Consider the following 27,614-nt stretch of genomic DNA (forward strand, 5'->3'; position numbering starts at 1 on the left):
TCAATCAAACTTACTCAATTCATTCCTGATCACATCAAAAAATCTAATTAGGGGTTATTAAATGATCAATAAAAGCTGATGTCCAGTTATATTACATTAAACTGTAAGTAAATTAATTTAGGATTTAGAAGGCATTAACATGGTATTGTAACAAAGATTGAATTCCATCCTCCAGCATAAATTCTTGTGACACCGCTGTTGAATACCTGAGTAGGTTCCTCAGTCATATCTGTGTGACCCAGTCCAAGCTGCCCATACCTAAAATTTTAAATTAATCACATTAATATTAAATTATATAAGGGATACAATTAATTGTTGTTCTTTTTCCAGGAACTGATTATTATGCTAAATTTGAATATACAACAAATATACTGCACATTATACACAGAGTAAACTTTTTTTTTTTTTTCAACAAGTCGGCCGTCTCCCACCGAGGCAGGGTGACCCAAAAAAAAAGAAAGAAAATCCCCAAAAAGAAAATACTTTCATCATCATTCAACACTTTCACCACACTCGCACATTATCACTGTTTTTGCAGAGGTGCTCAGAATACAACAGTCTAGAAGCATACACACAAAGATACACAACATATCCCTCCAAACTGCCAATATCCCAAACCCCTCCTTTAAAGTGCAGGCATTGTACTTCCCATTTCCAGGACTCAAGTCCGACTATATGAAAATAACCGGTTTCCCTGAATCCCTTAACTAAATATTACCCTGCTCACACTTCAACAGATCGTCAGGTCCCAAGTACCATTCGTCTCCATTCACTCCTATCTAACACGCTCACGCACGCTTGCTGGAAGTCCAAGCCCCTTGCCCACAAAACCTCCTTTACCCCCTCTCTCCAACCCTTTCGAGGACGACCCCTACCCCGCCTTCCTTCCCCTATAGATTTATATGCTTTCCATGTCATTCTACTTTGATCCATTCTCTCTAAATGACCAAACCACCTCAACAACCCCTCTTCTGCCCTCTGACTAATACTTTTATTAACTCCACACCTTCTCCTAATTTCCACACTCCGAATTTTCTGCATAATATTTACACCACACATTGCCCTTAAACAGGACATCTCCACTGCCTCCAACCGTCTCCTCGCTGCTGCATTTACCACCCAAGCTTCACACCCATATAAGAGTGTTGGTACTACTATACTTTCATACATTCCCTTCTTTGCCTCCATAGATAACGTTTTTTGACTCCACATATACCTCAACGCACCACTCACCTTTTTTCCCTCATCAATTCTATGATTAACCTCATCCTTCATAAATCCATCCGCCGACACGTCAACTCCCAAGTAGTATCTGAAAACATTCACTTCTTCCATACTCCTCCTCCCCAATTGGATATCCAATTTTTCTTTATCTAAATCATTTGACACCCTCATCACCTTACTCTTTTCTATGTTCACTTTCAACTTTCTACCTTTACACACATTCCCAAACTCATCCACTAACCTTTGCAATTTTTCTTTAGAATCTCCCATAAGCACAGTATCATCAGCAAAAAGTAACTGTGTCAATTCCCATTTTGAATTTGATTCCCCAAAATTTAATCCCACCCCTCTCCCGAACACCCTAGCATTTACTTCCTTTACAACCCCATCTATAAATATATTAAACAACCATGGTGACATTACACATCCCTGTCTAAAACCTACTTTTACCGGGAAGTAGTCTCCCTCTCTTCTACACACCCTAACCTGAGCCTCACTATCCTCATAAAAACTCTTTACAGCATTTAATAACTTACCACCTATTCCATATACTTGCAACATCTGCCACATTGCTCCTCTATCCACTCTATCATATGCCTTTTCTAAATCCATAAATGCAATAAAAACTTCCCTACCTTTATCTAAATACTGTTCACATATATGCTTCAATGTAAACACTTGATCTACACATCCCCTACCCACTCTGAAACCTCCTTGCTCATCCGCAATCCTACATTCTGTCTTACCTCTAATTCTTTCAATTATAACCCTACCGTACACTTTTCCTGGTATACTCAGTAAGCTTATTCCTCTATAATTTTTACACTCTCTTTTGTCCCCTTTCCCTTTATATAAAGGGACTATACATGCTCTCCGCCAATCCCTAGGTACCTTCCCCTCTTTCATACTTTTATTAAACAAAAGTACCAACCACTCCAACACTATATCTCCCCCTGCTTTTAACATTTCTGTCATGATCCCATCAGTTCCAGCTGCTTTACCCCCTTTCATTTTACGTAATGCCTCGCGTACCTCCCCCACACTTACATTCTGCTCTTCTTCACTCCTAAAAGATGGTATACCTCCCTGACCAGTGCATGAAATTACTGCCTCTGTTTCTTCCTTAACATTTAAAAGTTCCTCAAAATATTCTCGCCATCTACCCAATACCTCCATCTCCCCATCTACTAACTCCCCTACTCTGTTTTTAACTGACAAATCCATATTTTCCCTAGGCTTTCTTAACTTGTTTAACTCACTCCAAAATTTTTTCTTATTTTCATTAAAATTTCTTGACAGTGCCTCTCCCACTCTATCATCTGCTCTCCTTTTGCACTCTCTCACCACTCTCTTTACCTTTCTTTTACTCTCCATATACTCTGCTCTTCTTATAACACTTCTGCTTTGTAAAAACCTCTCATAAGCTACCTTTTTCTCTTTTATCACACCCTTTACTTCATCATTCCACCAATCACTCCTCTTTCCTCCTGCCCCCACCCTCCTATAACCACAAACTTCTGCCCCACATTCTAATACTGCATTTTTAAAACTATTCCAACCCTCTTCAACCCCCCCACTACTCATCTTTGCACTAGCCCACCTTTCTGCCAATAGTCGCTTATATCTCACCCGAACTTCCTCCTCCCTTAGTTTATACACTTTCACCTCCCTCTTACTTGTTGTTGCCACCTTCCTCTTTTCACATCTACCTCTTACTCTAACTGTAGCTACAACTAAATAATGTTCAGGTTTAATATGAACTGTGATAAAATCTTATGAACATCTGAGAAAGAAAATGTTCTTTGAATGATTGTCCCTTCAAAGGAGTTGTCATCAAAGATCAAACTTCATTTCCTCCCATTTCTCAAGCACTGTATGACCTCTAAGTTCAGAGCTTCCCAATGAATATAATAATAATATGATGATGATTGTAAGCAATAGAGAACAGATTTTGGATTTGTGCATTTTTTACCATAAAAATATTGGTAGGTCACTCTAAATGAAATAAAATGTACTATAAGCCTCTTCATACATTGTGATATTTTCACCAAAATGAGAAGGTAATTTTTCTTTGCTGTAGTACTTCAAGATGTATTCCTCAAGGCAGATATAATGTTTCAGGAGATACATTCAAGTTAGATGACGTGATAAATGGCCAATCAAATCAAATAAACACTGAAGATCTTTTTTTTTAATATTGTCTTTTTCTTGTAGTATATGTAATCTTCTTTCAACAAACTGGCCATATCCCACCGAGGCAGGGTGGCCCAAAAAGAAAAATGAAAGTCTCTCTTTTCAACTTTAGTAATGTATAAAGAAAAAGGGGCTACTAGCGCCTTGCTCCCGGCACGTTATATGCCTCTTATGACACGCATGGCTTACGGAGGGAGAATTCTGTTCTACTTCCCCATGGAGATAAGAGGAAATAAACAAGAACTATTAAGAAAATAAAAGAAAACCCAGAGGGGTGTGTGTGTATATATATATATTTTTTTTTTTTCAACAAGTCGGCCGTCTCCCACCAAGGCAGGGTGACCCAAAAAAGAAAGAAAATCCGCAAAAAAGAAAATACTTTCATCATTCAACACTTTCACCACACTCGCACATTATCACTGCTTTTGCAGAGGTGCTCAGAAATACAACAGTTTAGAAGCATATACGTATAAAGATACACAACATATCCCTCCAAACTGCCAATATCCCAATCCCCTCCTTTAAAGTGCAGGCATTGTACTTCCCATTTCCAGGACTCAAGTCTGACTATATGAAAATAACCGGTTTCCCTGAATCCCTTCACTAAATATTACCCTGCTCACACTCCAACAGATCGTCAGGTCCCAAGTATCATTCGTCTCCATTCACTCCTATCTAACACGCTCATGCACGCTTGCTGGAAGTCCAAGCCCCTCGAACACAAAACCTCCTTTACCCCCTCTTTCCAACCCTTTTGAGGACGACCCCTACCCCTCCTTCCTACCCCTATAGATTTATATGCTTTCCATGTCATTCTACTTTGATCCATTCTCTAAATGACCAAACCACCTCAACAACCCCTCTTCTGCCCTCTGACTAATACTTTTATTAACTCCACGCCTTCTCCTAATTTCCACACTCCGAATTTTCTGCCTAATATTTACACCACACATTGCCCTTAGACAGGACATCTCCACTGCCTCCAACAGTCTCCTCGCTGCTGCATTTACCACCCAAGCTTCACATCCATATAAGAGTGTTGGTACTACTATACTTTCATACATTCCCTTCTTTGCCTCCATAGATAACGTTTTTTGACTCCACATATACCTCAATGCACCACTCACCTTTTTTCCCTCATCAATTCTATGATTAACCTCATCCTTCATAAATCCATCCGCCGACACGTCAACTCCCAAGTATCTGAAAACATTCACTTCTTCCATACTCCTCCTCCCCAATTTGATATCCAATTTTTCTTTATCTAAATCATTTGATACCCTCATCACCTTACTCTTTTCTATGTTCACTTTCAACTTTCTACCTTTACACACATTCTCAAACTCATCCACTAACCTTTGCAATTTTTCTTTAGAATCTCCCATAAGCACAGTATCATCAGAAAAAAGTAACTGTGTCAATTCCCATTTTTAATTTGATTCCCTATAATTAATCCCACCCCTCTCCCGAACACCCTAGCATTTACTTCTTTTACAACCCCATCTATAAATATATTAAACAACCATGGTGACATTACACATCCCTGTCTAAGACCTACTTTTACCGGGATGTAATCTCCCTCTCTTCTACACACCCTAACCTGAGCCTCACTATCCTCATAAAAGCTCTTTACAGCATTTAGTAACTTACCACCTATTCCATATACTTGCAACATCTGCCACATTGCTCCTCTATCCACTCTATCATATGCCTTTTCTAAATCCATAAATGCAATAAAAACTTCCCTACCTTTATCTAAATACTGTTCACATATATGCTTAAATGTAAACACTTAATCTACACATCCCCTACCCACTCTGAAGCCTCCCTGCTCATCCGCAATCCTACATTCTGTCTTACCTCTAATTCTTTCAATTATAACCCTACCGTATACTTTTCCTGGTATACTCAGTAAACTTATTCCTCTATAATTTTTACAATCTCTTTTGTCCCCCTTCCCTTTATATAAAGGGATTATACATGCTCTCTGCCAATCCGTAGGTACCTTCCCCTCTTTCATACATTTATTAAACAAAAGTACCAACCACTCCAACACTATATATACCCCTGCTTTTAACATTTCTGTCATGATCCCATCAGTTCCAGCTGCTTTACCCCCCCCTTTCATTCTACATAATGCCTCACGTACCTCCACCACACTTACATTCTGCTCTTCTTCACTCCTAAAAGATGGTATACCTCCCTGGCCAGTGCATGAAATTACCGCCTCCCTTTCTTCCTCAACATTTAAAAGTTCCTCAAAATATTCTCGCCATCTACCTAATACCTCCCTCTCCCCATCTACTAACTCCCCTACTCTGTTTTTAACTGACAAATCCATACTTTCCCTAGGCTTTCTTAACTTGTTTAACTCACTCCAAAATTTTTTTTTCTTATTTTCATTAAAATTTCTTGACAGTGCCTCTCCCACTCTATCATCTGCTCTCCTTTTGCACTCTCTCACCACTCTCTTCACCTTTCTGCTGTATAGTCCTTGTGGCTTAGCGCTTCTTTTTGATTATAATAATAATAATAATCTTCACCTTTCTTTTACTCTCCATATACTCTGCTCTTCTTATAACACTTCTGCTTTGTAAAAACCTCTCATAAGCTACCTTTTTCTCTTTTATCACACCCTTTACTTCATCATTCCACCAATCACTCCTCTTCCCTCCTGCCCCCACCCTCCTATAACCACAAACTTCTGCCCCACATTATAATACTGCATTTTTAAAACTATTCCAACCCTCTTCAACCCCCCCACTACTCATCTTTGCACTAGCCCACCTTTCTGCCAATAGTCGCTTATATCTCGCCCGAACTTCCTCCCCCCTTAGTTTATACACTTTCACCTCCCTCTTACTTGTTGTTGCCACCTTCCTCTTTTCCCATCTACCTCTTACTCTAACTGTAGCTACAACTAAATAATGATCCGATATATCAGTTGCCCCTCTATAAACATGTACATCCTGGAGCCTACCCATCAACCTTTTATCCACCAATACATAATCTAACAAACCACTTTCATTACATGCTACATCATACCTTGTATATTTATTTATCCTCTTTTTCATAAAATATGTATTACTTATTACCAAATTTCTTTCTACACATAACTCAATTAAAGGCTCCCCATTTACATTTACCCCTGGCACCCCAAATTTACCTACTACTCCCTCAATAACATTTTTACCCACTTTAGCATTGAAATCCCCAACCACCATTACTCTCACACTTGATTCAAAACTCCCCAAAATCTCTCTCTCTCCTCTACACTTCTCTCTTCTCCAGGTGCATACATGCTTACTATAACCCACTTTTCACATCCAATCTTTATTTTACTCCACATAATCCTTGAATTAATACATTTGTAGTCCCTCTTTTCCTGCCATAGCTTATCCTTCAACATTATTGCTACTCCTTCTTTAGCTCTAACTCAATTTGAAACCCCTGACCTAATCCCATTTATTCCTCTCCATTGAAACTCTCCCACCCCCTTCAGCTTTGTTTTACTTAAAGCCAGGACATCCAGCTTCTTCTCATTCATAACATCCACAATCATCTCTTTCTTATCATTTGCACAACATCCACGTACATTCAGATTTCCCACTTTGACAATTTTCTTCTTCTTATTCTTTTTAGTAATCTTTACAGGAAAAGGGGTTACTAGTCCATTGTTCCCGGCATTTTAGTTGACTTTTACAACACGCATGGCTTACGGAGGAAAGATTCTTATTCCACTTCCCCATGGATATAAAAGGAAAAGTAATAAGACCAAGAACTATTAAGATAAAATCAAAGAAAACTCAGATGAGTGTGTATAAATAAACGTGTACATGTATGTGTAGTGTGGCCTAAGTGTAAGTAGAAGTAGCAAGACATGCCTGTAATCTTGCATATTTATGAGACAGACAAAAGACACCAGCAATCCTACAATCATGTAAAACAATTGCAGGCTTTCGTTTTACACTCACTTGGCAGGACGGTAGTACTTCTCTGGGTGGTTGCTGTCTACCAACCTACTACTACTAATTATTATTATTATAATTATTATTATTATTATTATGATGATGAAGTTAACCATAGAATTGATGAAGGAAAAAAGGCGTGTGGTGCGTTGAGGTATATGTGGAGACAAAAAACATTATCTATGGAGGCAAAGAAGGGAATGTATGAAAGCATAGTAGTACCAACACTCTTATATGGGTGTGAAGCTTGGGTTGTAAATGCTGCAGCGAGGAGGTGGTTGGAGGCAATGGAGATGTCCTGTCTAAGGGCAATGTGTGGTGTGAATATTATGCAGAAAATTCAGAGTGTGGAAATTAGGAGAAGGTGTGGAGTTAATAAAAGTATTAATCAGAGGGCTGAAGAGGGGTTGTTGAGGTGGTTTGGTCATTTAGAGAGAATGGATCAAAGTAGAATGACATGGAGAACGTATAAGTCTGTAGGGGAAGGAAGGTGGGGTAGGGGTCGTAGTCAAAAAGGTTGGAGGGAGGGGGTAAAGGAGGTTTTGTGGGCGAGGGGCTTGGACCTCCAGCAAGAGTGCGTGAGCGTGTTAGATAGGAGTGAATGGAGACGAATGGTATTTTGGACCTGATGATCTGTTGGAGTGTGAGCAGGGTAATATTTAGTGAAGGGATTCAGGGAAACCGGTTATTTTTACATAGCCGGACTTGAGTCCTGGAAATGGGAAGTACAATGCCTGCACTTTAAAGGAGGGGTTCAGGATATTAGCAGTTTGGAGGGATATGTCGTGTATCTTTATACATGTATGCTTCTAAACTGTTGTGTTTCTGAGCACCTCTGCAAAAATAGTGATTATGTGTGAGTGAGGTAAAAGTGTTGAATGATGAAAGTATTTTCTTTTTGGGGATTTTCTTTCTTTTTGGGTCACCCTGCCTCGGTGGGAGACGGCCGACTTGTTTAAAAAAAAAAAAAAAACAGGGAAACCGGTTATTTTTATATAGTCGGATTTGAGTCCTGAAAATGGGAAGTACAATGCCTGCACTTTAAAGGAGGGGTTTGGGATATTGGCAGTTTGGATGGATATGTTGTGTATCTTTATACGTATATGCTTCTAAACTGCAAAAAACAGTGATTATGTGTAAGTGTTGAATGATGATGAAAGGTTTTTCTTTTTGGGGATTTTCTTTTATTTTTGGGTCACCCTGCCTCGGTGGCAGACGGCCGACTTGTTGAAAAAAAAAAATACAAAATCAAAATATTAGTATGGATAGTTTAGTAATCTCTAGGTAGTAGGTTGGTAGACAGCAACCGCCCAGGGAGGTACTACCGTCCTGCCAAGTGAGTGTAAAGCTGAAGCCTGTAATTGTTTTAAACGATGGTAAGATTGCTGTTGTCTTTTTTTTATCTGTCTCATACACATGCAAGATTTCAGGTATGTCTTGCTACTTCTACTTACACTTAGGTCACACTACACATACATGTACAAGCATATATATACACACCCCTTTGGGTTTTCTTCTATTTTCTTTCTAGTTCTTGTTCTTGTTTATTTCCTCTTACCTCCATGGGGAAGTGGAACAGAATTCTTCCTCCGTAAGCCATGCGTGTTGTAAGAGGCGACTAAAATGCCGGGAGCAAGGAGCTAGTAACCCCTTCTCCTGTATATATTACTAAATGTAAAAGGAGAAACTTTCGTTTTTCCTTTTGGGCCACCCCGCCTCGGTGGGATACGGCCGGTGTGTTGAAAGAAAGAAGTTTAGTAATCTATAGTAGCTATGATTCTAACACTTAATATGGAGGCTTCTACAGTCCTCACTCTACTAGACAGCAATATATATCTATGAAGAGATTCAAAAAAATAGTTCAGCAGATGGAAGTTTTAGAAGACTGGCAGGTACAAGTTTTACATTGTTGATGCATAGGATTTATGTAGATCTCAGTAAATATTAGACCATGAAAGACATCTAGAGAGTAAGTGATAGAGATTTTTTTTTTTTTTCATTTTTGGGGCCTTGATGGGAAATGGTCGTGTTAAAAAAAAATTAACATATAAAGCAGACTTAAGCCATCTAGTATTTTTGTACTCATTATATTTTCACTTACTTGTTCATACCAACTGACCAGGCACTGCCATCATCTGCAATATAAAAAGATTATATGTGAACTAAGTGTCTCATTTTCAATCAAAATGAGAATACACTTCAGTAAAACAAGAATGCTAGGAAAACTATATTTACAGTGGTAATATTTATAATGCGAGAAAAACTACATTTGCAGTGGTAATATTTATACCATTCAATGGTTACTCTTATTTTTAATGACATACCATACTTATACATAATGGACTGCTTGCTCTACTTAAAAAGTACTGTATACAGAACTAAAAAAAAAAGTTTTGCAATGAAACCAGTTTATTTTTAGATACTTAGCAATTCTCTTATTAGATTCAATGTCCTGACTCACCAGCAGTGAGGGTCACAAACAGGCCCAATCCATGATTACTACCCAAAATTTCCTGTTAACATTGCCTGCCGAGTCACAGAAATCTGCCAAAACCTTTTTCCCATTATGACAAGGTGAAAAAAGACAAATGCACTAAAGTCCGTTATTTGTACAATGCTGAGTGAAATATTGCACAAGTGAAGGACTCACTGCAATTGTCTTTTTCAGTAACTGTTGGGATTTTGCTACTGTTTTCACTAAAATTAATTTATAGATTAAATCATTTGAGATCTTTCACAACCTACCTAGCTGAAATAGGGTGTGTCTATCTCCACACTGGACATCCACAACTTTTACATGCTCACTCCAGAAGTCCAACAATCTTGGAGAAGCCTGAACATTCACCACATCTTTGGTATGCTCTTGGTTTACTCTATCAAGTAAAGGGTTTGAGTTCTCTTCTTTTCTCACTTTTTCAACATTTTTGGGGCACCAACATTTATGTTCAAATGATCCAAAGATTGAATGATTACTCTGAGATTTGGATGGGAACCCTAACTGTCCACTCTCATTCCAACCCCAAACATAGACATCTCCGCTGCTGCTTAATGCTGTAAAAAATAGATGGTAACATTATTATAAAAGAGAGAGCATAGGAAATGTTAACAATAATAAACTGTTAACCAAAAATTATACAGTATTATCATTTATGGGACTCCTATTTGTGTAATGTAAATTTAAGTTATAACTGCAGAAGCTGCAAAGATATAATGTAAAATATTGTAAACAAACCATATTCATTTTCGACTTATGATGGGTTCGTCGGAACATAACCCCATCATAAGTCAAGAAGTACCTGTATATAGATGATAGCTAGTGATACTCTTTAATATGTAGTATCCAAATACTATATATTTATTTACTTATTCAGTGACAGTAGTTATTTATCTACTTGTTTATTTAGCATATCATATTCATTTTCAATTTACAATGGGTTCATCAGAACGTAACCCCATCAAAAGTCAAGGAGCACCTGTATATCAATGATAGCTAGCGATAATTTTAAATATGCAATATCTATATATACGTATATATATAAGGCTCACCAACAGAGTGCCATCCTCCGCACACAACAGATGAAATGGTAATACCCTGGAGGTGCTCCACTAACTCAGGTTTTTCCCTTTGGCATATTTCGCCATTGCCTAATTGTCCACGCCTGAAAATTAAGCTAAATTATTATTTGGAAATTATAACTCTAAAATATGGGAAAACTTGATGAAATACCTAACTGTATATAGATTGATCAAATGTTAAATTAAGACATAGATTAAGAAAATATATAGATAAGAATTCTGTAGAAGTAACTATATAAACTGTATGTCAACATCGACCTTACAACAGCTTACAAAGCAATGAATTATCTCTAGATGGTCAAAATACATACAAACTGAAGCAACTTTGCAAGCATGCCAGACACCTTGAATCTAAAGAAAAAATATATCACTTCATATAACAAAAAGGGTTGCTTATGAGAATCACCTTTCAAGGTGCCTTGATGCTGGCCAAGTGTTTTGAGTCAAACACTTAATAACCTCCCATTCCCCAGCTACAGTAGGATCCATGTGAGTTTAGTATTTTCTATGAATATAATACTGTCACCCCTCTGGAGAGACTGGAGTGAGTGATGGTGAAAGTTTTTTTTTCTTTCTTTTTTTTTTTGGGTTCACCCTGCCTCAGAGAGAGAACTGGTGTGTTAAAAAAAAAAAAAGTTAAAGTCTACACACCTGAACCTGAACCTCCCTTTATGAATAAAAATTATTTACTGCTTTAGTAACCTACCACCTAGTTCATACATTTACTGCCTCTGCTACAATACTGCCCTAGTCACCCTCTTATAAGCCTTTCCTAAAGCCAACAGTGCCTTACCCTTATTTAGGTACTGCTCACTTACTATATATGCTTCAGTGTAAACACTTCTTACACACATCCCCTACTCCTCTACCCTAAATCCTCCCTGTTCCTCTAAAATCTTACTTTGTCTAATCCTGACTCTCAATTTATAATAATTCTATCATATACTTTACCTGGTATGCATATTTAACAGGCTTATTGCCCTATAATTCTGGCACTTTCTCTTGTCCCTTTTTCCTCTTTAGTCAAAGGAATTACATATGCTCTCTCTCCATCTTTAGGTAGCTTTCACTCCAAGACTGTATCCTCACCTGTTTTTAGCATCCTATAATTAATCCCATCTGACCTAGCTGCTGATACAATTCAACAGAAACTTCAGTTAAGCTGTAAAAAAAAAAAATTCTCAATTAAAAGTTATTAGTTGCATGATTCTGATCTGTAGTTAGTTCATACAAACATTTATACATCATACCGGTACATTAAAATAGTCATTAAGGGTCACACCTTTCTAACAATGTGCAAAGTGAATATTACTTCACTACTATACGCACATTCCACCACCCCAAGTGAGGACATCTCCATTTGTTGTCAGTGCCATACTATGTTCTTTTCCCACTGCAACTTCAGTAACTTTTAACCCAAGTGAGATAGGAATGCTGCCAGAATACATTTTTCCATCTGTTGGGATACAATAAATTTAATATTTTTTTATGGTTAGCTATGGTGCTATAACTTCTTGCTACTTCAGAATGCAAAATTACCCTATTTTAGGAAAGGTGATACTTGCATTAAAATATCTTCTTGGTTCAAGGAAGCACATAATGCTGATAATAACAAAGTTGAAATTGCAAACTGAGAGCAAAACATTATCTACCAATAAAGTCTTCTACCAATCTGGCATTTCAACTGTACAAAACTTCTTAATGTTGATTAATACACATTACATGATTAAACTAAGACAATAATGTAATATTATCTACATACAGCTGAAAGCACTGTACAGTACTGGTATATTTTGCACCAGGATAATAAACTCATAGCCTACATTTGCCATTTTGTCTCATTTCATCCATTATTATATCCATGTACTGGCCAGTACGGTAAAATAAGTAGCCACACACAGTACAGGTCAACCATCACTAATCCGGCATAATTGGGACCTGCTGGGTGCCGGATTAGTGATTTTGTCGGATCACAGAGTGGTGCAGACCTTTTAGCATTTCATCTATCAACTGAATTTGAAATTACGCTAGCCGAAATTAGTGATGGAACTGGATTTGTTTGCCAGATCAGTGATGGGCGACCTGCAGTGACCAAATAGGAAAGCTTCCACAAAGCTGGAGGTGAAGGTGTGTATGTCGGATCCTTTAAGGGTCTATTTTCAGGAATGTGTATATAAATGCTGACATATTCATCAAGCTTCTTGAATGGCTAATATGATGAGTAATTATTATTTTAAAGAACATACAGTACTGTATAAATTTTATATTTAAATTTAAATTATTTATGTTACTAAAATTAATAAAAGAATGAAGTCAATTTTAATTTAACAAAAGCATCCGACTTGTAATAAATATCAGTACAGCCTCTTCTCACTTAGAGACGTGTACTCATTTACCGACGACTCAGACTTACGATGGGCTCTCTGACCAGTATGCATACCTCAATAATGGATATTAGATATACAGTACACTACTGTAGAAACATTTAAAAATATACTAAATATTTTATAAATGGTACAAAGGTGACATTAACCCTTTCAAGGTTTCGGACATACTACTACGGCTTACGCACCAGGGTTTTTGACATACTAGTACGCCTAAATTCTAGCGCCCTCAAATCTAGTGAGACAAAGCTGGTAGACCTACATATGAAAGAATGGGTCTATGTGGTCAGTGTGCACAGTATAAAAAAATCCTGCAGCACAGTACGTAATGAGAAAAAAAAAAACTTTGACCGTGTTTTTGGATTAAAACAGCGACTTTGCACTGTATTTTCGTATGGTATTTATTGTTGTATTCTAGTTTTCCTGGTCTCATTTTATAGAATGGAAGACATATTACAGAAATTGAGATGATTTTGACTGGTTTTACAATGAAAAGTACCTTGAAATTGAGCTCAAAGTAGCAGAAATGTTCGATTTTTACCAAAGTTCGAAAGTAAACAAATCATGCTAAGTGTCCAATACACGTCAACTGGCGAGTCTAATATTCTTTCACAAGTGCGCCGATACTATTTATACCATTTCTACACTAATGCAGTAGTCTGCATAACAGTAAATCTTCTATTTTTTGTGAGAATAAAAATTCAAAGTGGAAAGCAGAAGAATATAAGAGGGGCATGGGGACATGACTAATGAACAGAGGAAATGTTATTTTAGTGCCAGGAATGTCTTTCTTGTTTATTCTGGACCCTACTTGGAAATTGGCATCTTTTGAAATTTGTGTGAAATTGGCAAAATTGCTAAATTTTGACCACTGTATTGGATAGTTGTAATTGGTAAATGGGTGGTTTCTCGTACTCATTTGGTAGAAAAAATGGAGTTCTAGCGAAATAGTTATTATTTTTGTCGACTAGTACACTGGAATTGGCTGAAAATTGGGCTCAAAGTGGGCAAAATCGCCAATGCGTAAACATCATCGAGACTGCTAACTTTGCGAGAGCATAATTCCATAAGTTTTCCATCAAATTTCATGCTTTTGGTGTCATTATGATTGGGAAAATATTCTCTATCTTTTCATAAGAAAAAATTATTTTTTTTTTTTGAAATTTGGGGGACCCTGAGAACAAGTCTCTGAGAGGGCCTGTGGACCCTGAAAGGGTTAAAACAATATCAAAGATGGTTGACACAAATCCAGTACCATTATAGTATGCTCCTAGCTTAGCAATGACTTTGTTTACCGACGTGGTCTTAGGTAACAAACTCTGTTGTTAAGTGAGGAAAGGCTGTATTGTATATAGATGACTTACCTTTACCAAGTGCTAGAAGAACATTATCTTCAACAGCAACATGGCAGAAAACTATATGGGGCTTGTTGGATTCGAGAGTTTGCATTCCACAACTTGCATTGTGCAACTTTTCCTGCATCATTTTTTTCCTAATACTGTTATCCTGTAATTTACTTGGCATTTTTCTCTTACCCCTACTGGCAAGGCAAATTCCTTTCATAGAATCATCCTCCACAGATACCAGTGACAATCCATCACAATCTTCTTCAGTTTTCTTATGATCGGAATTAGTGCAACTTTCATGTTCCTCCTTTCCAATTAGATTATCTGAATACCTCTGATTCTGGGTGCCTGAATAAACCTCTGCAGCAGCATCTGTTGCTTCAGTGTAATCGTTTTGGAAGTGCAGAGTCCTCCATCCCTTGTCCTCCCACACAACCAGAGAGCCAGTACTACTGATTGCTACAGTACGATTCTCACTGATGAAAACCTGAAGTAAATTATCATGCAGTAAATATCAGGCCCTGTCAATAGTAAGGGCAAATTCAACATCTTGACCAGAGTCAAACTGGCTGTAAAACAATAACACAAGAGCATGGGCCAATAGGCCTGGCATAGTGCTCCATCTTATGTTCTTATATTTTGTCTATCACTTTAGCTATTTCCTACCATGACAGGATGATCCATAGAAGGAAACACATTCACCATCACTCATTCAGTAGCTATTTGCACAGTGTTTTGTAGGTAATTACCAAATTTCAAATGTTGAGCTTACCCTAATTATAACATTATCTATCAACTTCAGCTTCCCCTGTCCAGATTACAGTGTAACAGTAATACAAAAATCCTATTTGGGGTAAGCCTGAAGAATGACAGAAACCTTTATATCATATGTATCTTATTGGAAAACAAAATTATTATTATAAAATAATGCTCAGTTATGAATAGTGAAAGAAACCAACAAAAGAAAGGTAAAAAGAATGGAAATAGAGTGCGATTGTGTGTATGTGAGAAAGAAAAATCTATCAACAAAATTGTCTGAAACACTTTTGCACATTTTACTGTTTTAAATACAATAAATAGAATAATACATAGTTAGTAGGTTGGTAGACAGCAACCACCCAGGGAGGTACTACCGTCCTGCCAAGTGAGTGTAAAACGAAAGCCTGTAATTGTTTTACATGATGGTAGAATTGCTGGTGTCTTTTGTCTGTCTCATAAATATGCAAAATTACAGGTACGTATTGCTACTTCTACTTACACTTAGGTTACACTACACATACATGTACACATTTATTTATACACACTCATCTGAGTTTTCTTTGATTTTATCTTAACAGTTCTTGTTCTTATTACTTTTCCTTTTATATCCATGGGAAGTGAAATAAGAATCTTTCCTCCGTAAGCCATGCGTGTTGTAAAAGTCAACTAAAATGCCGGGAACAATGGGCTAGTAACCCCTTTTCCTGTAATAATTACTAAAAAGAATAAGAAGAAGAAAATTGTCAAAGTGGGATGTCTGAATGTGCATGGATGTTGTGCAAATGATAAGAAAGAGATGATTGTGGATGTTATGAATGAAAAGAAGCTGGATGTCCTGGCTTTAACCCTTTCAGGGTCCGTCCCGTAGATCTACGGCTTTACGTTCAGGGTCCAAACCGTAGATCTACGCCATGAGCTCAGCTCACTCTGATAAACTGTGAGTGGTACATTTGGGCCTAGATATGAGAGAATACATCTATGTGGTATGTGTGCACCACATAAAACAGATCCTGCAGCACACTGTGTATAATGAGAGAAAAAAAATGAAATCATGATTTTTCGATTAAAACAGCAACTTTGCAGTGTTTTTTCGTATGTTTTTTATAGTTGTATTTGCGATTTCTTGGTCTCATTTGATAGAATGGAAGACATATTACAGAAATAGAGATGATTTTGATTGGTTTTAGCACTGGAAATGGCTTGAAACTGAGCTCAAAGTAGCAGAAATGTTAAATTTTTGCCGATATTCAAGAGTAAACAAACGACCTCACACGTCTAATACACGTCAGCTGGTGGGTCTAATATACATTCACAAATATGGTGATGATATTTATACAATTATTACAATATTGCATAACAGTAAATCTTCTATTTTTTGGTGTGAATAAAAATTCATTATGTGAATAAAAAATCAAAATGGAATTTATTTGTAAAGCCTGAAAACATAACTAATGAACAGAGGAAATGTTAGTTTAGTTCCAGGAATACCTACATTGTTTATTCTGGAGCCTATTTTGAAATTGGAATATTTTGAACTTTGTGTTAAATTGGCCAAATTAACAATTTCCGATCACTTTATTTTGTAGTTGAAACAGTTGACTTGGCGATTTCTTGTGCTCAATCGATAGAATAAAGTAATACTAGTGAAATAGCTAAGAATTTGGTTGATTGGAATAATGTAATTGGCCTAAAATGGGAGTCAAAGTCGGCAAAATCGCCGATTCTTAAATATCGCTGACACATCAAAATTCGCGAGAGCATAATTTCGTCAATTTTCCACCAAATTTCGTACTTTTTGTTTTATTACCTTCACAAAAAGATTCTCTACGATTTCATAAGAAAAAATAACAAATTTTTTTTTTGAAAATTCTTGGACACTGGTGCGTGACTCCAGATTTGGGCCTTGGACCCTGAAAGGGTTAAATGAAACAGAGCTGAAGGGGGTGGGAGAGTTTCAGTGGAGAGGAATAAATGGGATTAGGTCAAGGGTTTCAAATAGTGTTAGAGCTAAAGAAGGAGTAGCAATAATGCTGAAGGATAATCTATGGCAGGAAAAGAGGGACTATAAATGCATTAATTCAAGGATTAAAATAAAGGTTGGATGTGAAAAGTGGGTTATAGTAACCATATATGCACCTGGAGAAGAGAGAAGTGTAGAGGAGAGAGAGAGATTTTAGGAAATGTTGAGTGAATGCATGGGGAGTTTTGAACCAAGTGTGAGAGTACTTGTGGTTGAGGATTTCAATGCTAAAGTGGGTAAAAATGTTCTGGAGGGAGTAGTAGGTAAATTTGGGGTGCCAGGGGTAAGTGAAAATGGGGAGCCTTTAATTGAGCTATGTGTAGAGAGAGGTTTGGTAATAAGTAATACATATTTTATGAAAAAGAGGATAAATAAATATACAAGGTATGATATAGCAAGTAATGAAAGTAGTTTGTTAGATTATGTATTGTGGATAAAAGTTTGATGGGCAGGCTCCACGATGTACACATTTATAGAGGGGTAACTGATATATTGGATCATTATTTAGTTGTAGCTACAGTTAGAGTAAGAGGTAGACGGGACAAGAAGAAAATGGCAACAACAAGTAAGAGGGAGGTGAAAGTGTATAAACTAAGGGAGGAGGAAGTTCGGGCAAGATATAAGCAACTATTGGCAGAAAGGTAGGCTGGTGCAAGAATGAGTAATGGGGGGGTTGAAGAGGGTCAGAATAGTTTTAAAAATGCAGTATTAGAATGTGGGGCAGAAGTTTGTGGTTATAGGAGGGTGGGTGCAGGAGGAAAAAGGAGTGATTGGTGAAATGATGAAGTAAAGGGTGTGATAAAAGAGAAAAAGGTAGCTTATGAGAGGTTTTTACAAAGCACAAGTGTTATAAGAAGAGTAGAGTATATGAAGAGTAAAAGAAAGGTGAAGAGAGTGGTGAGAGAGTGCAAAAGGAGAGCAGATGATAGAGTGGGAGAGGCACTGTCAAGAAATTTTAATGAAAATAAGAAAAAAAATTGTAGTGAGTTAAACAAGTTAAGAAAGCCTAGGGAACAAATGGATTTGTCAGTTAAAAACAGAGTAGGGGAGTTAGTAGATGGGGAGGTGGAGGTACACTTTTAAATGTCGATGAAGAAAGGGAGGCAGTAATTTCATGCACTGGCCAGGGAGGTATACCATCTTTTAGGAGTGAAGAAGAGCAGAATGTGAGTGTGGGGGAGGTGCGTGAGGTATTATGTAGAATGAAAGGGGTAAAGCAGCTGGAACTGACGGGATCATGATAGAAATGTTAAAAGCAGGGGTATATATAGTGTTGGAGTGGTTGGTATTTTTGCTTAATAAATGTATGAAAGAGGGGAAGGTACCTAGGGATTGGCAGAGAGCATGTATAGTCCCTTTTGTATAAAGGGAAGGGGGACGAAAGAGATTGTTAAAATTATAGAGGAATAAGTTTACTGAGTATACCAGGAAAAGTGTGCGGTAAGGTTATTATTGAAAGAATTAGAGGTAAGACAGAATGTAGGATTGTGGATGAGCAAGGAGGTTTTAGAGTGGGTAGGGGATGTGTAGATCAAGTGTTTATACTGAAGCATGTATGTGAACATATTTAGATAAAGGTAGGGAAGATTTTATTGCATTTATGGATTTAGAAAAGGCATATGATAGAGTGGATAGGGGAGCAATGTGGCAGATGTTGCAAGTACTGTATATGGAATAGGTGGTAAGTTACTAAATGCTGTAAAGAGTTTTTATGAGGATAGTGAGGCTCAGGTTAGGGTGTGTAGAAGAGAGGGAGAATACTTCCCGATAAAAGTAGGTCTTAGACAGGAATGTGTAATGTCACCATGGTTGTTTAATATATTTATAGACAGGGTTGTAAAAGAAGTAAATGCTAGGGTGTTCGGGAGAGGGGTGGGATTAAATTATGGAGAATTAAATTCAAAATGGGAATTGACACAGTTACTTTTTGCTGATGATACTGTGCTTATGGGAGATTCTAAAGAAAAATTGCAAAGGTTTGTGGACATGTCTGGGAGTGTGTGTAAAGGTAGAAAGTTGAAAGTGAACATAGAAAAGAGTAAGGTGATGAGAGTATCAAATGATTTAGATAAAGAAAAATTGGATATCAAATTGGGGAGGAGGAGTATGGAAGAAGTGAATGTTTTCAAGATATTTGGGAGTTGACGTGTCAGCAGATGGATTTATGAAGGATGAGGTTAATCATAGAATTGATGAAGGAAAAGAGGCAAGTGTTGTGTAGAGGTATATGTGTAGACAAAAAACGTTATCTATGGAGGCAAAGAAGGGAATGTATGAAAGTATAGTGGTACCAACACTCTTATATGGGTATGAAGCTTGGGTTGTAAATGCTGCAGCAAGGAGGCGGTTGGAGGCAGTGGAGATGTTCTGTCTAAGGGCAATGTGTGGTGTAAATATTATGCAGAAAATTCGGAGTGTGGAAATTAGGAGAAGGTGTGGAGTTAATAAAAGTACAGTGGACCCCTGCATAACGATGGCATCACATAGCGATTATTTCGCATACCGCTTACTTTAATTGCAAAAATTTTGCCTCACATACCGCTTAAAAACCCGCTTACCGATTTTCCTCCGAGACGCGTCCAATGTGTGGCCTGAGCCACGCTCACATGTTCCGCCGGTGGCATTGTTTACCAGCCAGCCTCCGCGGTAACATCCAAGCATACAATCGGAATATTTCGTATTATTACAGTGTTTTCGGTGCTTTTTCTGGAAAATAAGTGACCATGGGCCCCAAGAAAGCTTCTAGTGCCAACCCTACAGCAATAAGGGTGAGAATTACAATAGAGAAGAAGAAAAAGATCATTGATAAGTATCGCTACTATTGGTGGTACAGCTGCTGCTGCTGCTGCTGCTGCACTGTCAGCTGCTGCTGCTGCTGTAGCATCGTCTGCTGCTGCTGCTGCTGTAGCATCGTCTGCTGCTGCTGTAGCATTGTCTGCTGCTGCTGCTGCTGCTGTAGCATCGTCTGCTGCTGCTGTAGCATCGTCTGCTGCAGCTGTAGCATTGTCTGCTGCTGCTGCTGCTGCTGTAGCATCGTCTGCTGCTGCTGCTGCTGTAGCATCGTCTGCTGCTGCTGTAGCATTGTTGCTGCTGTACCACCGTCTGTTGCTGCTGTACCACCGTCAGCTGCTGCTGCTGCTGTAGCACCGTTGTTGGTGTGGCTTATTGAGAATACCAAGAAACAATTAACCCCAGAGGATTTGCCACCCAGGATAACCCAAAAAAGTCAGTGTCATTGAAGACTGTCTAACTTATTTCCATTGGGGTCCTTAATCTTGTCTCCCAGGATGCAACCCACACCAGTCGACTAACACCCAGGTGAACAGGGAAAAATGCCTGGAACTAGTGCTCATATTGGTGAATTTAAAGCCAGCAAAGGTTGGTTTGAGAGATTTAAGAATCGTAGTGGCATACACAGTGTGATAAGGCCTGTTCTGGAAGAAAATGCCAAACAGGACCTACAGTACTCAGGAGGAAAAGGCACTCCCAGGACACAGTGTCTCATCAGTCATTGCTGCATCTTCAATAAAGGTAAGTGTCATTTATTCTTCATTTAGTAGAGTAGTACATGCACAATATATACTGTGCATGTACTACTCTACTATTGTGCATGTATCCTTCTCTTTGTGTGTGGGAAAATGTATATTTCATGTGGTAAAATTTTTTTTTTCATACTTTTGGGTGTCTTGCACGGATTAATTTTATTTCCATTATTTCTTATGGGGAAAATTCATTCACATAACGATTATTTCGCATAACAATTACCCCTCTTGCACGGATTAAAATCGTTAACCGGGGGTCCACTGTATTAGTCAGAGGGCTGAAGAGGGGTTGTTGAGGTGGTTTGGTCATTTAGAGAGAAAGGATCAAAGTAGAATGACATGGAGAGCGTATAAATCTGTAAGGGAAGGAAGGCGGGGTAGGGGGTCATCCTCAAAAAGGTTGGAGGGAGGGGGTAAAGGAGGTTTCGTGGGTGAGGGGCTTGGACTTACAGCAACCGTGCATGAGCGTGTTAGATAGGAGTGAACGGAGACGAATGGTATTTGGGACCTGACGAGCTGTTGGAGTGTGAGCAGGGTAATATTTAGTGAAGGGATTCAGGGAAACCGGTTATTTTTATATAGCCAGACTCGAGTCCTGGAAATGGGAAGTACAATGCCTGCACTCTAAAGGAGGGGTGTGGGATATTGGCAGTTTGGAGGGATATGTTGTGTATCTTTACACATACAGTGGTCCCTCGTTGTTCGTAATTAATCCGTTCCTGGAGCCGTTACTATAAACGAAATTTACGATTTACGAATCAATTTTCCCCATAAGAAATAATGTAAATACAATTAATCCGTTCCTGACACCCAGAAGTATTAAAACAAAAAATTTTTTAACATGAAATATGCATGTAGTACATAAACAATACAATGGGAAATGATGAATGAAACATTAACAGCATAACACTTACCTTTATTGGAGATTCTTCTTAGTGTATGGGAGACTGGAAGAGGAGAGAGAGTGGATTGTTTATAGTTTGGAAGGGGAATCCCCTTCCATCAACACCTCAGGTACCATTTGCTTTTCTGGGGTTGCTTCTCTTCTCTGTTTCTTAATGCCACTAGGACCACCTTGAGAGTCACTGGAGTCCTGTCTCACAAAATAACTGTGGAGAGAATTCTGTTTCTGGCGTCTCTTTAACACTTCCCTAAAATGGCCCAAGACTTTGTCACTGTTCATGTTGCCAACCTGGCTTGCAACAACCTTGTTAGGGTGATGTTTCTCCATAAAGCTTTCCATCTTACCCCACATAGTAAAAATCTCTTTAATTTCTGAAGAAGGCACCTTCTTCCATCTCTCTTCCTCCTCCTCTGCAGCAAGATTCTGAGCTGCAATGTGTTGCTCTTCCTGCTGAAGCTCTTGCAGCTCCTCAGTGGTGAGCTCTTCATTGTGGTCTTCCACCAATTCTTCCACATCCTCCAAACTCACATCCAACCCCATGGAACTCCTCAGTGCCACAATTGATTTTACAACAGACATAGGCTCATTAGGGTCAGTCCCAAATTCTTCAAAATCTCTCTTGTCGACACAATCTGGCCACAATTTTCTCCAGGCAGAGTTCAAAGTCCTGGTAGTCACTCCCTCCCAAGCCATACCTATAAGGGTTATGCAGTGGAGGATGCTGAAGTGTTCTCTCCAAAATTCCCTTAGGGTCAAGTGAGTGTCTGTGGTCACAGTCAAGCACCTGTGAAACATTGCTTTTGTGTAGAGTTTTTTAAAGTTTGCAATAACCTGCTGGTCCATGGGTTGGAGGAGAGGAGTGGTATTCGGGGGCAAGAACTTTACTGTGATGAACCCAAACTCCTCGAAAATTAGGTCATCCAAGTTTGGAGGATGAGCAGGTGCATTGTCCATTACTAGCAGGCACTTGAGATACAATTTCTTTTCCAGGAGATACTCCTTCACACTAGGGCCAAACACTTCATTGAACCACTCGATGAAAATTTCCCTCGTGACCCATGCCTTACTATTAGATTTCCAAAACACACACAATTTACTCTTCATAACATTGTTTTTCCTGAACACACTGGGATTTTCAGAATGGTACACTAGTAATGGCTTCACTTTGAAATCCCCACTAGCATTAGCACAGAACATTAGCGTCAGCCTGTCTTTCATAGGCTTGTGTCCTGGCATTGCCTTTTCCTCTTGTGTAATGAAGGTCCTCTTTGGCATTTTCTTCCAAAAGAGGCCTGTTTCGTCACAATTGAACACTTGTTCAGGTTTCAGTCCTTCAGCCTCTATGTACTCCTGGAATTCATGCACATATTTTTCAGCCGCCTTGTGGTCCGAACTGGCAGCCTCACCATGCCTTACCACACTGTGTATGCCAGTACGGTTCTTAAATCTCTCAAACCAGCCTCTGCTGGCCTTAAATTCACTCACTTCACCACTATTTGCAGGCAATTTCTTTACCAAATCTTCATGCAACTGCCTAGCCTTTTCACAAATAAACGAAGTCATGAGAGTATCTCCTGCTAATTGTTTCTCATTTATCCACACCAATAATAACTTCTCAACCTCTTCCAGTACTGGTGATCTCAATTTTGTCAGCATAGTTACTCCCTTTGCAACAACAGCATCCTTTATTTAATTTTTCTTGGCCACTATGGAACATAAGGTTGTGTAGGGTTTCTTATACATCCTGGACAGTTCGGCCACACTTGTACCACTTTCATATTGTTCAATGATGGTTTTCTTAAATCCAATCGTATTTCTCACCTTCTTTACCACAGGCTTGGCACTAGGAGCTTTCTTTGGAGCCATGGTAGCTTATTTAGTACTTGCAAGCACTAAAATAAATGGAATACAGTGGTCCCTCAATAATCGTCCTGCCTGAAAGTCGTCCATTTCGGAAATAGTCCTGTTTTTTCGTCAAAATATTGGCTCGCAAATGGTCTAGTAACTCGCTAATAGTCCTTCATCCCGGACGCGTACTCACACTCTGAGCTGCCTCAGCCTTTCCTTCCCAGCCAGTGTGCCATTGTTTACCAGTGAGCGACGGTCCCCTCACGTGCTCCAGCAAAATATTTCATAATCCATTTATTTTAGTGCTTGCAAGTTATTTAAGTGCTAAATAAGCTACCATGGCTCCAAAGAAAGCTCCTAGTGCCAAGCCTTTGGTAAAGAAGGTGACAAATATGATTGAATTTAAGAAAAATATCATTGAACAATATGATAGTGGCGTACGTGTGGGCGAACCGACCAGGATGTATAACAAATCCCGTACAACCATATCTTCCATCATAGCCAAGAAAAAGGAAATCAAGGACGCTGTTGTTGCAAAGGGGGTAAATATGCTGACAAAAATGAGATCACCAGTACTCGAAGATGTTGAGAAGTTATTATTGGTGTGGATAAATGAGAAACAATTAGCAGGAGATAGTCTTACGACGTCGCTTATTTGTGAAAAGTCTAGGCAGTTGCATGAAGATTTGGTAAAGAAATTGCCTGCAACTAGTGATGATGTGAGTGAATTTAAGGCCAGCAAAGGCTGGTTTGAGAGATTTAAGAAGCGTACTGGCATATAGTGTGGTAAGGCATGGTGAGGCTGCCAGTTCGGACCACAAGGCGGCTGAAAAATATGTGCATGAATTCAAGGAGTACATATACAGTAAAGGGCTGAAACCTGAAAAAGTGTTCAATTGTGATGAAACAGGCCTCTTTTGGAAGAAAATGCCAAAGAGGACCTACATTACTCAGGAAGAAAAGGCGCTGCCGGGACACAAGCCTATGAAAGACAGGCTGATGCTAATGTTCTGTGCTAATGCTAGTGGGGATTTCAAAGTGAAGCCATTAGTAGTGTACCATTCTGAAAATCCCAGAGTGTTCAGGAAAAACAATGTTATGAAGAGCAAATTGTGTGTGCTTTAGACATCTAATAGTAAGGCATGGGTTACAAGGGACATTTTCGTCGAGTGGTTCAATGAAGTGTTTGGCGCTAGTGTGAAGAATTACCTCCTGGAAAAGAAATTGGATCTCAAGTGCCTCCTAGTAATGGACAATGCACCTGCTCATCCTCCAAACTTGGATGACCTAATTCTGAAGGAGTTTGGGTTCATCACAGTAAAGTTTTTGCCCCTGAATACCACTCCTCTCCAGCCCATGGACCAGCAGGTCATTGCAAACTTTAAAAAAACACTACACCAAAGCAATGTTTGAAAGGTGCTTGAATGTGACCTCAGACACTCACTTGGCCCTACGAGATTTTTGGAAAGAACACTTCAGTATTCTCCATTGCGTAAGCCTTATAGGTAAGGCTTGGGAGGGAGTGACTACCAGGAATTTGAACTCTGCTTGGAGAAAATTGTAGCCAGATTGTGTCGACAAGAGGGATTTTGAAGGGTTTGGGGCTGACCTTGATGAGCCTATGTCTGTTGTAAAATCAATTGTGGCACTGGGGAATTCCATGGGGTTGGATGTGAGTTTGGAGGATGTGGAAGAGTTGGTGGAGGACCACAACGAAGAGCTAACCTCTGAGGAGCTGCAAGAGCTTCAGCAGGAAGAGCAACAGATCGCAGCTCAGAATCTTGCTGCAGAGGAGGAGGAAGAGAGATGGAGGAAGGTGCCTTCTTCAGAAATTAAGAAGATTTTTGAAATGTGGGGTAGGATGGAAAGATTTATGGAGAAACATCACCCAGAGAAGGATGTTGCAAGCCATATCGGCAACTTGTACAGTGACAGAGTCTTGGCCCATTTTAGGGAAGTTTTAAAGAGACGCCAGAAACAGAGCTCTCTGAACAGTTTTTTTTGCGAGACAGGACTCCAGTGACTCTCATGGTGGTCCTAGTGGCATTAAGAAACAGAGAAGAGAAGTAACCCCAGAAAAGCAATTGGTACCCGAGGTGTTGATGGAAGGGGATTCCCCTTCCAAACAGTAAATCATCCAATCAGTCTCCTTCTCCAGTCTTCCATACACAAAGAAGAATCACCAATAAAGGATGTGTTATTCTGTTAATGTTTAATTCATCATGTACCACTGTATTGTTTATGTACTACATGTATATTTCATGTAAAAAAATTTTTTTGTTTTAATACTTCTGGGTGTAAGGAACGGATTAATTGAATTTACATTATTTCTTATGGGGAAAATTGATTCGTAAATCGTCCATTTCGATAATAGTCCCACTTCCAGGAACGGATTATGGACGATTATTGAGGGACCACTGTATTATGAAATATTTCGCTGGAGCACATGAGGGGACCTTCGCTCACTGGTAAACAATGCCAGACTGGCTGCCGCCCTGGCTCACGCCGTGGGTACGCATCCTGGACGAACTACGACTCGCGAGTCAACCTATGAAAAGCGAGTCCATGTTTATACGAAAATACCTCTATGATCGGCGAATTTTACGATTGCCGGGAACTACGAAAAGCGGGGGACCACTGTATATGCTTCTAAACTATTGTGTTCTGAGCACCTCTGCAAAAACAGTGATTATGTGTGAGTGAGGTGAAGGTGTTAAATGATGATGAAAGTATTTTCTTTTTGGGGATTTTCTTTCTTTTTGGGTCACCCTGCCTCGGTGGAAGACGGCCGACTTGTTAAAAAAAAAAAAATAAAGATAGAATGTGGTTCACTCACCTTCCACTCTGGGTCTATGCTTATCTCATCATTATACTGCTTATATCCAGTCCATTTCCAACCTGATTCTGAGAAAAATTATTGAGACGTTTGGATTATTTTCATAAAGTAATGAATAGTTTATAACAATGTACCTTTATGAAATGATAAAATAAATCAGAATGAAGGATAAGGATTTGTATGTACATGTATAAGGATAAACAGCAACAAATTTACTAAAGATCTTAAAAATGGGCAGACAAATTCTGAGTATGATGTCAGGAAGCTTCAGAATGATTCTGATTGATTGATATTGTCGGTATAAAAGTGCCAGATGCAGTTCAATGTGATACTGTACATGTAAAGTCCTGATCCTTGGAAAATAAAATCATATACTGGAACCAATGAACTATGGTATATAGTATACAGCACCATTCTACCTAATCACACTCAAAGTGAAAAAAGAGAGAGATTTAATTCTTTATAATTCACTCACCAGTCCTCCAAAGTATATGACTGAATGTGGCCTCCACTTGACTGACACCAGTCAGGAAAATGAGTGAGGGACAACACAGTATGCTAGGGCCACCAGCAACTATTTGTGAGCACGTATTGTTACCACAAGCATACACAGACATTCTGCTACCACTTCTATAATTAAAAATGACAGAAAAATTAAATAGTGCAAGATTACAGTACAACCTCTGCAAAAGAAAAAAAAATTGTCGCAATAAAAAAAAAGCTTGAAAACTGATGAATACAATATGTACACAGTTTTGAGATTTAGCAGGAACTTAGAAAATACAAAACATCAATGTCCGGTCATATTTTTTAAGTCTGTGGGGAGTATCTAATCCAAGATGCAGTTCTGTCATGCCTATTTCCCATTTAAAAAAAAAGCTTTTCACAATTCCTTAAAATTACACAAAGGCACTATTTTTTATGCCGATTAAGAATCTGCATTTAAAAAGGTAAAACAGGTTACTTTAACATGAGTCCCTGTTTTTCCTATGATTTCATCATCATCATCATAAT

At 38.6% G+C, this 27,614-nt stretch overlaps 1 protein-coding gene across 1 annotated transcript; it reads right to left on the bottom strand.

Moving 5' to 3' along the window:
• LOC128696121 (probable E3 ubiquitin-protein ligase HERC3) lies at nucleotides 1-27,608 on the bottom strand. The gene is made up of 8 exons (XM_070087590.1): nucleotides 27,076-27,608; nucleotides 26,601-26,668; nucleotides 14,710-15,178; nucleotides 12,291-12,417; nucleotides 10,932-11,044; nucleotides 10,131-10,436; nucleotides 9,487-9,520; nucleotides 1-258 (listed from the first exon to the last, which is right to left on the bottom strand). The coding sequence occupies exons 1-8, from the start codon at nucleotides 27,215-27,217 to the stop codon at nucleotides 135-137; spliced, it is 1,383 nt and encodes a 460-aa protein (XP_069943691.1). The 5' UTR covers nucleotides 27,218-27,608; the 3' UTR covers nucleotides 1-134.
• Nucleotides 27,609-27,614: the final 6 nt, after the last annotated feature.

This window comes from Cherax quadricarinatus, chromosome 22 (assembly GCF_038502225.1).
Source record: "Cherax quadricarinatus isolate ZL_2023a chromosome 22, ASM3850222v1, whole genome shotgun sequence".
Classification (NCBI taxonomy): domain Eukaryota; kingdom Metazoa; phylum Arthropoda; class Malacostraca; order Decapoda; family Parastacidae; genus Cherax; species Cherax quadricarinatus.

Bases quoted from the DNA above. Each gene is read 5' to 3' on its own strand.
- LOC128696121 (XM_070087590.1), bottom strand. From the start codon at position 27,217: ATGTCTGTGTATGCTTGTGGTAACAATACGTGCTCACAAATAGTTGCT. The intron at 12,418-14,709 runs GTAAGTCATCTA...GTATCCCAACAG, and splicing joins TCTTCTAGCACTTGGTAAAG to ATGGAAAAATGTATTCTGGC. The intron at 259-9,486 runs GTAAGTGAAAAT...TTAAAATTTTAG, and splicing joins TGGTCAGTTGGTATGAACAA to GTATGGGCAGCTTGGACTGG.